The sequence below is a fragment of the Melospiza georgiana genome, chromosome 12 (assembly GCF_028018845.1).
Source record: "Melospiza georgiana isolate bMelGeo1 chromosome 12, bMelGeo1.pri, whole genome shotgun sequence".
NCBI classification, from domain to species: Eukaryota; Metazoa; Chordata; class Aves; order Passeriformes; family Passerellidae; genus Melospiza; species Melospiza georgiana.
The window spans coordinates 4,227,953-4,242,586 of record NC_080441.1 but is presented as its reverse complement, the minus strand read 5'-3'; the positions used below and the strand labels follow the sequence as shown (position 1 = coordinate 4,242,586).

At 42.5% G+C, this 14,634-nt stretch overlaps 1 protein-coding gene across 1 annotated transcript; it reads left to right on the top strand.

Annotated features, from left to right (window-relative positions):
- The first annotated feature begins 213 nt into the window (after window positions 1-213).
- APOOL (apolipoprotein O like) lies at window positions 214-14,034 on the top strand. The gene is made up of 9 exons (XM_058032900.1): window positions 214-235; window positions 3,333-3,437; window positions 4,862-4,981; window positions 5,993-6,047; window positions 6,187-6,285; window positions 6,611-6,702; window positions 7,056-7,142; window positions 8,680-8,836; window positions 10,479-14,034. The coding sequence occupies exons 1-9, from the start codon at window positions 224-226 to the stop codon at window positions 10,574-10,576; spliced, it is 825 nt and encodes a 274-aa protein (XP_057888883.1). The 5' UTR covers window positions 214-223; the 3' UTR covers window positions 10,577-14,034.
- The last annotated feature ends 600 nt before the right edge of the window (window positions 14,035-14,634 follow it).

Sequence of the window (14,634 nt, the reverse complement as noted above, 5' to 3'; positions counted from 1 at the left end):
GGGATCCATCCCTGCCCTCTTCGGGGCGATGCCCTCCCCGGCTAGAGGGGAATCCATCCCTGCCCGCTTTGTGGCGATGCCGGCTGAGTGCAATCCATCCCCGCCCGCCTCCGGGCAATGCCGGCTGAGGGCGATCCCGCCCGGCCCGAGCGCGGTCCCGCCCCGGCCCCTCGGCCCCGCCCGGCGCGGCCCTTCCCGCGCGCCGTACGCGGCGCTGTCCAACATGGCGGCCAAGGTGAGTGTCCGCCCGCCCTCAGGCCGGCGCTGCCCCGGCCCCGCGGCTCCGCTGCCCCTCAGGCTCCGCTCCCGCTCCTCCGCCGGCTCGGGACAACCGGGGCGGCTCCGTGCGGCCCCTCGGGAGCGCCCGGCCCGCCCGCGCGTCCCCCGGTGCCGGCGGGAAGGAGCCCCCGGTGCCGCGGGAGCCGGGGTCAGGTGGCGGAGTGGGGCAGGGAGAGGTCTCTGGTGCTGTGGGACTTGGCGGGGAAGGAGCTGATTCGAGCGGTGGTTAAATTGTGCAACAGGGAATAAAAGCGGGGTTTCTCTTCTGGTGCTTCTCCGTGTACTCGCAGCCCCCGAAACACCTTCAGCTCGAGGGATATCAAGATGATAGTTTGGTAGTGACACGATAAAGTGCTAGTGGTGCTGTACATCACCGAAACAAGGCTGTTAAAATCATGCTGTTGCGAGCTAACAGGGTTACAAGTATCTAAAATATCGCGAGTTGTAGGAATAATACAGTGTCTTTAAACAGAACAACATGCATGTAAAGATCTAAGCCTTCTCACAAATATTTAGACAGGTTTTCCAGTGTTGGCAATCAAATTGATGAATAGGTTGCTCTCACATGAATCTTCATATTTACTTTTTTAAAGCATTTTAAAAGTAAAGGATGGTACCAATGAGGACAGAAATTAAAATAAACCATTTGCTGTCTGCCTGGGTGATCTTGAAGTAATTTGGTTGGCTTAGTTCACAAATCTGAATGATTCTGTACCTTTAGTGAAGTGACATAATTTTATGTGTGTTGTTTACTATTTACTATGAAATATTTATTAATAAGGGTTTTATTCTTCTTAAGATTTCACTCTCTGTGGGTCACTTACCAAGATTAAACCCAAATCCGTGGAGCGTCAGGGAGCTGAGGTGAAGTGGAAGGATCTGTTCCATTTGTGGGGGAGTTTTTGGTGGTTGTCACCAGAGATTTATAAAGACATACCTGAATTAGGATACTGGCTTTGGCCTAGAAGCTTTTGCCAATCATGTCTTGTGTAACTTGTGGGGAAAATAAAGCAAAAGGATGTGAGACAGTTTTGTGATCCACTTCAAGACATCTGAGTGGTAGGAGAAAGTCATATACCTGTGACTCTTTATTCTTTAATTAACATATTTTCATGGAAAATTTGATACGAGGTAGCTGCTAAATTTTAATCTTATTTTACCCTGGCTGGTAGATTCCCATTTTATGATACAGAAGTTGTATTTTTTTATATAAATCCATGCATCAGATTTTTGCATATACTCCATCCTTTGATTCCCTTTGTTTTGAGGCAGTTCCTGCCTTCAGGGCAAGTTTCCTGCTCCAATTCTTGAAGCAAGCACACAGAATTTGCAGTTTCAGTGGGAAACAATGTCTTGGAGATTAGCATAAATTAACTATGTGGTTTTATTATGGTTTAGTTTGTATTCTGCATCTTTTGAGTGGAGGATAGTGAATTCTTTGTAGTGATGTAGCTTTTTAACTTTTTTTTTTTTTTTAATAGAATCTGTATTTTTGATTGTTGATAAGATTCCAACACTTTGAAGCAGATTGTTTGAAATGCAAAGAATTAAAGCCAAAATTATCCCGGTACATTTGACAGTTTTATTGTTATATTTTGATTGCTCTTACTCCAGTTCTGCTGTTAAGAGGTATAGCTGTAACAATTTTCTGCTAGAGAGCATATCATGCATTTCTTCAGCAAATAATTGCTGTTCAGGCTTCTCATCAAAAATGTCTGTTTGTCTTGGGTGTGTTATTTCTGGGGAAAAACCTTCAGGTTGTCAGTGTTGCAGGTCAGCACCTTGGCAGTGGTGTCACAGGGAATGTTTTATTGCTGGCCACTGACCTTTGCTTCTGGTGATGTTCAGCTCTGTGTGTGTGCAGAATTCATCTCCAGAAATGTCACCTGGCTTTTGTACCCACAGCAATTTCCTGGGTTCCTCAAAAAGAAGATTTTTATTTATTAGTCAGTTATCAGCTGATGTTCTGGAGTCATTCTGGTGGCTGAACATGCAATCCCAGGCTGTTCCACAGCTCCAGCCTGTTGCAGGGGTTTTTCTCTGGGCTTCTTTCCTAGTGTTTGGTAGAAAAATATGATCCTGCCATTTCTTAATTGTCAGTAACTTCTGTAGAAGTTTTCATAGGTAAAAGACTTACTGGTTTCTTTAGCTAAACAATATATGATTGTCTTTGTTTTATACATAATTCCTCATAAGCAACTTCTAATAAAATAATTTCAATAAATTAGTACTAAAAACCACTTAGCTAACTGAGGTCTTTTAGTGCACCTTGTGATTAGATAAGGAACAGCTCCGTGCAGTGAAGCCTCTTTAGTGCAGTCAAGGTGATGTTGCTTTTTCTTTCACTCTGGTTTTTTGTGATTTCAGTAGAAAGAGTGAAACCCTCTTGGGATAACTGCCAGTGTAAATGTTAGCCAGTGCAGCTATTTCCTTGGATCTTTAAACATTTATGTGTTTGTCTGCAGGCACCCAAAAGTAAAGCAATTACTGTCAGTCAGGAGCTGGACCACTTTGATCATTCCCTGTGTAGCTTTCTCCTTTACATTGAGAACAGAATCCATTGGGACTTTTAAAAATACATTATTTCTTTTATGTGAACAATGCAACTTTCTCATGCTCTATCATTTTTAAATTCACTTTTCCTTCTAGTGTCTACTGAAAATTGGTGTCTTGTTCTGGTAGCATGCTGTATGGAAATAAGCAATCTGAATTATGATAGGTTAAAATAGTTTTTCTTTAATAACTCTTCAGAAATGGAATTCCTGCATGCTGAGTAAATTACAGCTGAATTTACCCTCACAGGTGCTGGAGGCATCAGTGTGGCTTTGCTGGTTTTTCCTGGTATTTTAGACATAAAACTGTTCAGGGCTCTTCAACCTGTTCTTTACCATTATAATTTAAGAAAATCTTTGTATAAGTCAGAAGACATTTCTAAAAGGCATAATGCTTAAAAAAGGCTTTAAAAGTGACTTGTTTAATCCCATATTTGATCAATCCAAAGGGAAATTTTAATTTCAGCATTAAAAGGCCCTGTTTTCATCTCTCTGTCCCAGGTGGCAAAGCTGGCAGCTGTTTCTTCTGGGCTGCCATTGATATGTATTACTGTATATGCAGCAACAGAAGAGAAATCAAAAAGTCAGCTGGTGAAGCCAGACAAGGTATGAATCTTCCTCTTTTTTGGTCTTTAAAATAATACAGAAAAACCTGCAGAATAGCAGCTCTGTCAATTGAATTACAGTATCTGAAATAGATAGCAAATATGTGATAATAAATAACTGACCACTATGGCTCAAATAAACCACAGAGTGTTATAATGTTAAATTGGTGAAGTTTTATCTGATTTTCATTATTACAGTATTTAAAAAATGAAGTCAGAAAAGGTGAAAATAGAATACTGGCTGATGAGTCCTTCTCTAATGTGCAATTTGTAGTAGTGCACACATCCACACACATGCCCTTGCTTCACACTGAGTAATTCTGCTTCTAGGAACCCACACCATTGTTTCAGTTCTCACTTCCAAAGAGTGAAGTCCACTTGAGTAGGGTCAGTTGGAACTCTGGAACTTCATAATTCCATGGGGAGGCTTTGTGTGCTGCAGGGGCAACACTGAGGGTTTGCAGGCTTGGAAAACTCCCTTGAACTGCAGCACTGGACAGCTGTGTCCTGCTTCTCAGCTGTGTTTGTTTGCAGCAGTCATGGCAGCAGAACTGTGTCCCTTTTGCTCAGCTGTGTGTGTTTGCAGCTCCCCATTTACAGTGCACCCCACTGAGGTCCAGGGGTGCTGCAGAACTTTGTCCCTCTTGTCCAGCTGTGTTTGCAGCACTCAGGGAGCAGGGCTGTGTCCCTTTAGCTCAGCTCTCTGTGTGTGCAGCACTCACAGGAGCAGAGCTGTGTCCCTTTAGCTCAGCTCTCTGTGTGTGCAGCACTCAGGTAGCAGGGCTGTGTCCCTTTTACCCAGCTCTCTGTGTGTGCAGCACTCACAGGAGCAGAGCTGTGTCCCTTTTACCCAGCTCTCTGTGTGTGCAGCACTCACAGGAGCAGGGCTGTGTCCCTTTTACCCAGCTCTCTGTGTGTGCAGCACTCACAGGAGCAGAGCTGTGTCCCTTTAGCTCAGCTCTCTGTGTGTGCAGCACTCAGGTAGCAGGGCTGTGTCCCTTTTACCCAGCTCTCTGTGTGTGCAGCACTCAGGGAGCAGAGCTGTGTCCCGTTTACCCAGCTCTCTGTGTGTGCAGCACTCACAGGAGCAGGGCTGTGTCCCTTTTACCCAGCTCTCTGTGTGTGCAGCACTCACAGGAGCAGGGCTGTGTCCCTTTTACCCAGCTCTCTGTGTTTGCAGCACTCACAGGAGCAGGGCTGTGTCCCTTTAGCTCAGCTGTGTGTGCAGCACTCACAGGAGCAGAGCTGTGTCCCTTTAGCTCAGCTGTGTGTGCAGCACTCACAGGAGCAGGGCTGTGTCCCTTTAGCTCAGCTCTCTGTGTGTGCAGCACTCACAGAGCAGGGCTGTTCCCTTTTACCCAGCTCTCTGTGTTTGCAGCACTCGGGGCAGAGCTGTGTCCCTTTAGCTCAGCTCTCTGTTTGCAGCTCCCCATTTACAGCGCCCCCCCGCTGACGTCGCGGTACATCGAGGAGCAGCCGGGGCCCCTGCAGCAGCAGTTCACGGCTCTGCGGAGGACGACCGGCCGCTACTTCGGCTGGTGCCAGGTAAGGGGTGCACCCAGCCTTTCCTGCACTTCTCTCAGCACTGAACTACTGAAAAGCTGGGTTACTTCCCCCTGGAGGGTTTTTTTGGCAGGTCTTTGTGTTGCATAAGGTAATTTTGGGTGGAAAAACGAGCCCTCCTTCTACAGCAGGGGTTACATTGGTCAATTCTTGCTGCGAGAACTTGAGGGTGTTTTGGAGTCTGGAATTCCCTGTGCAGTCCGTGGAGAAGGAGCTGCTTCCAAAGGGCAGTGCCTGACATAAAAGACAAACAGTGCATCCCTTGTATCAGTTGTGGCAGGCTGTTCCTCAGGAGCCATCAGAAACTCCTCCCAGCTCTGTTACTGCATGTTCCAGCTGGAGAGGGAACTGGTGCCTGTCCCTGCTTTTGTACCTGCTGGGAAACAGCAGCTTCACCCTGGCTGTTGGCCAGAGAAAATTTTGTGTTTTCCTTTTGCAAAAACTGTAGACCCTAACAGTTGAAAACAAAATTCAAAATGTCTTCATTTTTTCTATAAATTGTGATTCCATTGGTCCGTGACTGCATGACTGAAATACTCTTGTTATGAATCTGTACCAAACTTTGTAATGCCATTAATCATTGTGAGTTCCTGCCACTGAATAGCAGTGACCTCTGGTGGTACAAATTCGGTGTTGTTCTTTCAGTTTTCCTGGGAAAGTCTCTAGGAAAGAGAAGATTGTATTTTATAATTGAGTTTTCCTATACAGTTGGCATCCAGGTGTTTTCCTATTCTAGAGTTGATGAGATTTCAGTTTTGAAAGGGAGCTTACATTAGAGAGATTTTTTAAAATTTTTTAGTTGCTAATGTAAGTTTTAAAAGTATAAGTGTTTGTCACAAAGAGGGTAGATCTCTGCACAGCTTTTCTAGAAGGTCACTGGTTTGGGTTTTTTAAAGTTACACAGAATTTCTTTGTCTCATTGTGCTGAGATCTGTGTGAACAGCTACTTTTACAGAGATTTTACTTTCTGGTTTTGTTTTTCTTTCCTTGTAGAGTGTCTATAACTTTATTAAAAATGGAATAACGGATTCAATTCAGTTTGGAAAAGGTAGGCAAGTCACATATGTGTCTCATTTCATCTATAAACTCTCAGTAAAATCAAAATTTTCACCTTTATTTCTTAAGTGGGAACTAAAATGACCAATACTGAATTGCCCTGCTTCTTTTTGTCTTTTTCCCATTTTTAGATGCTTATGTTTACCTGGACAACCCCCCCCCAGAGTTCCTTCCCAGAGCCGCTGTGATCACGGTGTCAGGCCTGGCTGGTGCCGTGCTGGCAAGGAGAGGTGGGGCTGCCCTGTTTCATCACTGCCCTGGGGGGTGTGGGGCCTGGAACAGTTCCAGTGGTCAGAATGCTCTTCTCAAACATTGGCAAATGCCTGTGGGACTAAAATAAATTCCTGGTAAATGAAGGGACATTGCTCATTGCTGTTAGGAGCTGGCAGAGAGCTGACAGAGCAGGACTAGACAGACTAATGATAGAATTCTTCTCATTCTTCATAATATTGGAAAACCTAGTTTGGGATTATTTGTCTTTGCATTTAATTGCTACAACTACTTCATTTGCATTTCATTTTTGTCTAATTATTGAAAATATTTGGCTTTGTTCAGGTTCTAGATTTAAGAAAATTGCTTATCCATTGGGGCTTACTACTGTAGGATATGCTGTTTGTTACCCAGCTCAGGCAGTGGTCATTGCCAAGGTAAGGTTCTGCTTTATCTGGGGTCATTTCCAACACAGTGGGACAAGTGTGGATCCTTTAACCTGGTGCTCCATCTATTGTGCCAACATTGCCAGCACACTGTTTGCTGGTCAGGGTTTGATTTCATTTGGAGTAGGTGGGTTTAGCATGGAAATGTTCCCTGTGGATTCCTAATACCAGTTTGAACATATTTACAATTTGCTTGGTGTAAGGGAAATATGTACTAGATCCTGAAAAGTCAATGCTGTAGGATGGAGTCGAGCATGTTCTCATGCAAACATGATTAATTTCATTTGAATAGTCTGTCTTTGTATTTTAAACACTGTTGTTAATTATGTTTTTCTAAAAAATAGGTAACAGGGAAAAAGTTACATTATGCAAGTCACCAGACCTACAAGGCTGTGAAGTCACTGTGGGCAGACAAGGAAACTGCCACCAAGGTAGGACTTGGGAAGTCATTACACCTCACACCTTGAGAGGGAGCTTAGAAAGTTGAGGTCTCTTCTGCTGATGCTCTTTAAGGTTTGCTGATGGTGTTAAGCAAGGCACAAACCCCAGTCTGATCTTTTTGTCCCTTCAGTGTTTAATTGTTTTCACATCAGTGGATATTGAGATCCCCTCTCAATAGCAGTCCCATGCAGGGTGCACCAGAGAAGATTGAGTTTCTCTTTAGAGCTCCTTTTTTATCTTGGCATGAAGGATCCATTTTGATTCAAGCTTTGGTCTTAAGCAGGCCCTGAATTTAGACCAAAGACACTCAGGATTACAGTAGGTGTGAGTGGCTTGCTGCTCTACAACCCTTGCAGGAAGTCTGCTTTATTTACCCTGTGATGAATTGTCCATGGCTGATTTATTCCTTCTCCTTGCCCTGTCCTCGTGGCAGCCACAGTGAATAAATGGTCAGTAACCTCTTTATAGGGACCTACTACACATGGAAAATTATCAGGGTTTTCACCTGGTTCTCTTCCCCACTATAACTTCTCTTACAGAGCAGGCTTTCTAACTCTGACATAATTATTCTTCTCCTCAGAATTTCCTCTAGTTTCTCTCCTTTTTCTGTTTTAGGGGATTTTGTGTGTGGTTTTTAAGTGAGGCAGTCAAAATAGGACATATTAAACAGCTGAAGCCTTGCCAGCAGAGAGTAGAGGGCAATATGAACCTTCTGTAAATTACATATGGAATTTGGGTTGGTAATCCCAGAATTAAATGTGGGTTTTATCCAACTCAAAAGGTTTTTTTTCCTCAAGTGGAAATTTATAAAACCTTGACAAAATAGCACTTCCCAAGTAAAACTGCAGCTTTGCACAGTAGTTTTTCATTGCTCTTTTCAAAGAAAATTTCAGTTTCTCAGTTATATGTAGGAATATTTTGCTTTAAATTTACAGTGCTCATAGGCCTGCAGTCCTCACCCTTTACTTCTTCTGAGAAGCACAAATGGAATTCTGAGTTTTGAAAATGAAATTCAGATAACTGTCATTAAACTGGTAGCAAAACAAGAATTGATGTGGTACAGACACTTCTATTAACTTTACGGTTTTTTTCCTGAGTGAAGCCTCTTCCCAGGACACTATTTCTCATTACTAGGGTGTACCCATGATTTATCTTTCCATCTCCTGCTAACTAGGGCTGGTAAGTGTTCTGTAAACACTCAGGGCTGTTTCAGTCTTGTGTAAGGCTAAAGGCTCCTCACTGGAAATGAACTTGTGAAGGTCTTGGAGGGTCTCTGGTAAAACCACAGCTTCACTCATGGCAATTTCCCTTCTCCATGAATTTATTCTATCTGATCTGTGGGGTTTCATGAATTTTACTTTTTCCAGCTGTGCCCCTTGTGTGCAGCTGACTAGTTGAATATCATTGCATGATGTCATATCTGAAAATAATTTCATAAGATAAGCTGCCAGACTTGAAAGCTTTATTTTGCAATAATGTATTAAGCATATACCCATGTGCTTTCTTTTATTAATGTTTGGTTCACAGCTGCACCAAGAGTCAAAACCAATTATGCAAGAAGATAAGAAAAAGAAGGGAATTTCTAGTGCCAAACCTGAGTCTGCTGTTGAGTCAGGATCATTTAACAGAACTGAATCTTCCCCAGTAAAGTGTCGGAGTAATGAAAACCCAGTGCCTTCATCAGGTGAATTAAACATTTCAAGTGTAATCTCAGGGCAACTTGCAAATCCAATTAGTTGACTTAATTTTGCACTTACTCTTGCTCTAAACTGGAGCAGGCTGTCAGTGCATATTATTCTTGAGAGCATATTTTACATGCTGTCATTTAATACATATTTCAGAGCCTCAGGGAGGTGATAATTTTCTCACTGTGGACCTTGTCATAATAACAGAATTATATATTTGCTGTTCTCTCTCAATAATGTCAGAGAACCAATATTGATGTAGACCAGTTTCTTTCAATGGCCAAAATAAGGAATAATCCAAATGCAAGTCATACAAAAAGGTTTTAATTTGGATTATTATTAGAAAATTGAAGGCTCAAATGGATTTCATTACTTTTAGCCTGTGCTAACAGTGCAGAGAGGATCCATGGTGGAATGAAGGAGGGGTGTGTAGTTGAGAAATGAAGCATTGGGATTCATTGTGCTGGGTTTTCTGCAGTGGTTCCTGGTGCACCTTAAGTGCTTGAGATAATCAACTAGATCACATAACAGCCTGTTTAACAGACAGAAATTTGGTGGTCCAATTTTTAAGAGAAAACAGTGGAATTACCTGTTAAAGGAGAACTAAATTTGTTTTAAAGTAATGTTACCTTTTGTAAGGGCAGCTTCTAAATTTTATTTGTTACAAGGAAAGCACTTGGAAGGAAGGAATTGTTACCAGAAATTATTTTTTTTTTCTGGAAAGCAAGCAGAACATACTTGGATGAGGGTTTTAGTATTTTTTTTCCTTTATTTTCACTGTAGTATGCATTCACATCTTTGCTTTGCACTTGAATTTTTTCTGATTTAGTTTGTGGAATGCTTTGATCTGTTTTTACACTTGCTCCAGGCCAAACTGTCTTTATTGGGTTTGTGTTTATAGATCTGTCGTTGCTTTCATAGGTGGAATTAGTTCATGTCCTTAATACAGCCAAAAATATCCCTGCCCTAAATGAATCTGTGTTGCCAGAGATGTTTATTTTCTCAGTCCACGTGGGGCAAAGCTTTCAGGAGAATGTAACACCCTTTGTTGGATCAAGTGATGCAGCTAGAAAAGCAGCAGATCAGGAGCAGGAGGCACAGCCCCAGAAAAGCTGCCTTTATATCCCCCAGATGCTGTGGAATTGCAGCATCATTAAATGTGTCAGCTGTGCTCTGTCCTTCAGTGAGTGGGAGGCTTCAGGGGTTCACTGAGCTCAGTCTGTGCTTTTTGGAAGCTCAGAAGTGCAACCAGCTGAGGGTGCTTGTGTGCATTTGGAACTCTTGCCATCTGGCAGGGTTGGTTGTGGGATCTGCTCCTGGGCAAGAAACACCAGGGAACTTTTTCCATGCCTCAAACTTTCCCTTCCTTTCCTTGTGTTGGGCAAAGCATCACAATTTCTGCTCTCACTCTGCTGGGGTAGGAAGGGGTGTTGGAGAGTGAGAAGAGGTCCTGCTCTCCATCCCCTCTGTGCTCAGTGTCCCAACCTGCCCTCATCCTCCTTTGAACTGGAGCAGACAGATGTTGATCTTTTCTAAGTGTTTGGTAGTACAGAAATTCTCAACATGTATCACTAAGCTTTTTTCCTTACAGCTCAACAATAAACATACTTTTTAACCATATTTCTTCACTGTCTCTAACAGGAACAGTGAAGAAATCAAAATTTAAGCCTGATCCAAAACTTGCAGACCATGGTCAGTCCAGCCCAGAAGATGTGGACATGTACAGCACCAGGAGCTAAGCCAAGTCTGCTTTACAAAATGCAAAATGTTACAGATAAGGGGGAGGGAAGAAGGGAAGGGATAATCTTTACAATGCATACTCTGTGAGGTATAATTTCATCAGATATTTTCTTATCTCCAATTTGTATTATTGACTTACATGATTCTGTTTAGTGCTTATTTTGTTCCTGACTCCATATAAGCAGTGGGAATTCACTCAGTGTCATTAGTGAGACACTGAGAAAACAAGATTTGTCAGTGTCTTCTCCCAGTGGGGCTTCTCTGTGCCAAACTTGCTAATAAATGTCACTTCACAAAGGATATTTGAAAATGCAAAAGTATCTCTGCTTTGGCTCAGATGTTCCTTGATCTGAATGAAGAATGTGAGGGATGGGGTTTGCAGAGGCTTCTTTGTCTTTTATCTTTCATCTCTGGAATGAAGTGCAAGTTCCTGCTGCTCTGAGTATCCTTAAAATCTCTGTGGTTGTGTCATGTGAGCAGCATTGGCTTTAAAGCTTGTGTAAAAGAGTCACTTTTTTCATTACAAAATAATTTGGTACTGTTTGCCTCTTTCACAAAGGTGCATGGAAACAACTCCTTGTCCTGCACACCTCTGCTGTGGGCAGATGTCTCTGAAGTTGGGCAAAACCACACAACTGATCTCTAATCTTCCTTTCTAGACTATGCATCAGCTTTCACCTACTTGTGATACTTGGAAGAGCTGTGTTTGAATTGCTTAATCCATGAAACTGATACTGAATTTATATAAAATCCATTAGAAGTGTTTAGGAAGTTGGAGATTTGTAGTTTCAAGGTTTAAACTGCTGACAGTAAAAATGCAGAAATAGTAGGCAGCCAACTTTTTCATCCACAAGTTTGTATGCAATATCTCATTGATTTTGGTAGGATTTCTGTGAAATTCTATGTTTTTCCATTAATGAAATTAGAAATTAAGTTTCCTAGGATGAAACTTTCAAACATTGCTTTGATCATAGTGCATATCCCTGTACTTCTGTTTATCCTCCATTTTTCTCCATTCTGTTGCCTTTTAATGAAGGAAAATCTGGGCTTTGTTGTAAAATTGAGGGGGAAGCAAGAGAGAGCAGATAGTGTGGGTGGAAGGCTAAAGCCTGAAGTGTTGCTGTTCTCAGCACTGGGATGTGATGGGATATTTGCTCCTGCTCTCCAGAAGAAATTTCACAACCTGATTTCTTCTCCAAGGCTGCTGATGCCAAGTCAAATGACCAGTGAAATACAGGCAGAATTCCTGGTGTCCCTGTGGGATCAGCAAAGTTGTGAGGATGGAATGTGCAGAAGGCACAAGTGGTGAATGAGCAAAAGAAGAAAAGCTTTTAGGATGGGTCAGAAACAAATTGATATTTTAAAATCCAAATTTTAGGAAGTATTGGTCTTTTTTACACAGAGTCCAGTGCAAGTTGAAGTCAGAAAATGTGAAGTTTAAAAGAAGAATTCTAGTAGTGAAAATTGCCTGGAACAGCTGACAGGATTTAATGTCTTTTGTTTCTTTAATCATCTCTTAAAGGCCCAGGCAACTGTCAGAATTCAGGCAGCAATCAGAGGATATTAAATCAGTCTTCAGAGAGCTCCTGGACATGACACATTTAGTGTTTCATCACAGAGAGAGGAGTAGAAAAATTAGATGGCTGGGCTTCATATACCATTTCCAGGGAAACAGATGAAGACATAAGTGAAAATTGTGAAGAAATTATCATTTTCAAGTGCATGACTGAATGCCAGAAATTGTATTATCTGTCTCCCTTGGATAACATTCTGGATAAAAACATGAAGGAAAAGCCATCTGCTCTGCTCCTAAATTGTTAAATTCTAACTCTGAGTGATGTGCTAGCACAGCAAGTCGACAGGAGAGGTAAGATGATGCAGATTTGCTTGGATGTTGCAGGAGTTTACTGTGGTGAGATTTTTCAGGCCATAATGAAAAACTGTGCCCAGGGGTTGGGCTGGTGGGAGCAGGGAGAGGAGCTGCAGGGTGGCTGTTGTGAACCAGCACGTCCAGGAGAGCAGCTTTGGGACACAGCCTCTTCCCTGGAGCCAGAAACTGCCCTGCACTGCCCAGGTACTGAGGGCATCTCCACTCCTGGAATGCTGAGGTGCAGGTGGGGCTGGCTGGGCTCAGATGCCCTTGGGCTGGGCAGGCAGGGGCTCCATGGCAGCCCTGGTGCTGCTCATGCTGTGCACGGCCCTGCTGCCCACAGCTGCCCTGGGGCTGCAGTTCAGGCTCTGATGGCTCCTTAGGGCAGCACTGGGGTGGAACCAAACCTCAGGGTTAAACACCATCACTTGAAATGAGTGTTCCTGCCCACTCTGATGGACAGCACAGGAGGGATGCAGTTCTGTGGCTCACAGAAAGGAGTCCCTGGGCTGTGCCATGGTTTGGTGGGTGAGAGGAGTGATCAGCACAGGATTGTTCCAGCTCAGGTTTGGAGGTGGCTGCCCCATCCCTGGGAGTGCCCAGGGCCAGGCTTGGAGCAGCCTGGCATAGGGAAGGTGTCCCTGCCCAGGGCAGGAGTGGAAGGAAATGGGCTGTAAGGTCGATGGTGATGCTGCTGATGTTATTGTCACTTTCTAATTTAGTTTTTTCATCAGCTGAGATTTCTCTTTCTCCTCAAGGCAGGGTAATTTTCTGTCTGTTTCATTTATATCACCTGTTTTTGTTTACTATCCCCACACAGTGGGGTTAAAGTTAGAAGGTTTTGGTTGTGAAACAGGGACAGTTAAAGACAACTCTTCCCTAATTGCAGCCGAAGAAAGTGTGAGAAAAGAATGGAAAGTTTTGTATTCTGGCTGGGTGTGTCCTCTGCTTTCAGTTCAGACATCTGAACCTCCAGGGTTATTTAATACTTTACTCCTGACTGCAAGGAGCTGTAGCCACATATCTGTATTAGTAATTTCTAGTAAAGGTGCTATGCAATGGCTTTAAAAAAGCAAACTCAGATCTGGATGATGCCACTCTGGTGAGTCCTGGGTAACCACGTGCCTGACTTGGGCTCTTGAAGATTTCAGACCCAATAGACAAATCTGTTACACTGAGAAGTTAATATAAAACATGGGAAAAGTTTCATTGTGGGACATGGTTTTATTAATTTATACTGAAACACTTTGAAATGCCTCTTAAATGTATCCTTAATAGTCACTTAAGTTCATTTCACAATGCAATAATACAGTCACATAAAAGTAAGAATGTATATTGTAATTTTTATATAAGTTATATATTTGTGAAAAAATCGATGTCTTAAAGAATGGGGTCACATGGTATTTTATAATACAGAAATAGCTTTAATGCATGGGGGTTTTATTTATGGTTAATTGTATTCAATATAGAGAGATTTGAGTTTGTTGATATTAATTTTTTATTTACATAAAACTGATTGTGATACTTTGTCATATCACTGTGAGGCACCTGGCAATAAAGGGTGATAAGATACTTTTTAAAAACTAAGTTTAATTTTTGTCTGTTGTTTTCATTTGTAGGAAAATTGTCAATTCCTTCCCTTTCAAGTACTTTTTAAGAGTTCATTTCTAATGACTAAGTCACACTTGGTTTATTAATGTTGGGGGGAAAGCTTCACCTCTGCAGTATTGAAACACTCCTGGAACAAGTCTCTGAAGCAACAGGACAGATCAATGCTCAGTGGCCTCAATTTTGAGAAGTGCTTCCATTTCCTTCTCTTGGTAGTTTTTTTAAAGAATGGTGTAGTTCAGGACTTGGAAAAACCAAAGTTTTATCCATGCTGGAGGAGTGGCACTGCTCAGGAAGGAAGCAGGTGGTAAATGTGTTTGTCTCAGTGTGACTGTGCCAGTCCTCCAGATTAAGTAATTTGCCAAGCAAGGGTCATAAATTATGTAATCCACGTGTAAGCTGAAGAGTGAATTACTCAATAGGAGAGCTGTGTGAATGAGTCATGGGGCTGTTTTAATGGCACATTGTCCCTGTGGGTCTTGAACAGCTTGGGAGAGACTGGAAAGGAATTGGAATGCAGCAATGTTATCTTGTTGTGAAAGTTTGGAGTATTTTAGTGAAAAGCTGAAAACATTTTAA

Excerpts from the sequence above, each read along its gene's own strand:
- APOOL (XM_058032900.1), top strand. Across the intron at positions 6,048-6,186 it reads TTCAATTCAGTTTGGAAAAG|ATGCTTATGTTTACCTGGAC; the intron begins GTAGGCAAGTCA and ends TCCCATTTTTAG. Across the intron at positions 7,143-8,679 it reads ACAAGGAAACTGCCACCAAG|CTGCACCAAGAGTCAAAACC; the intron begins GTAGGACTTGGG and ends TTTGGTTCACAG.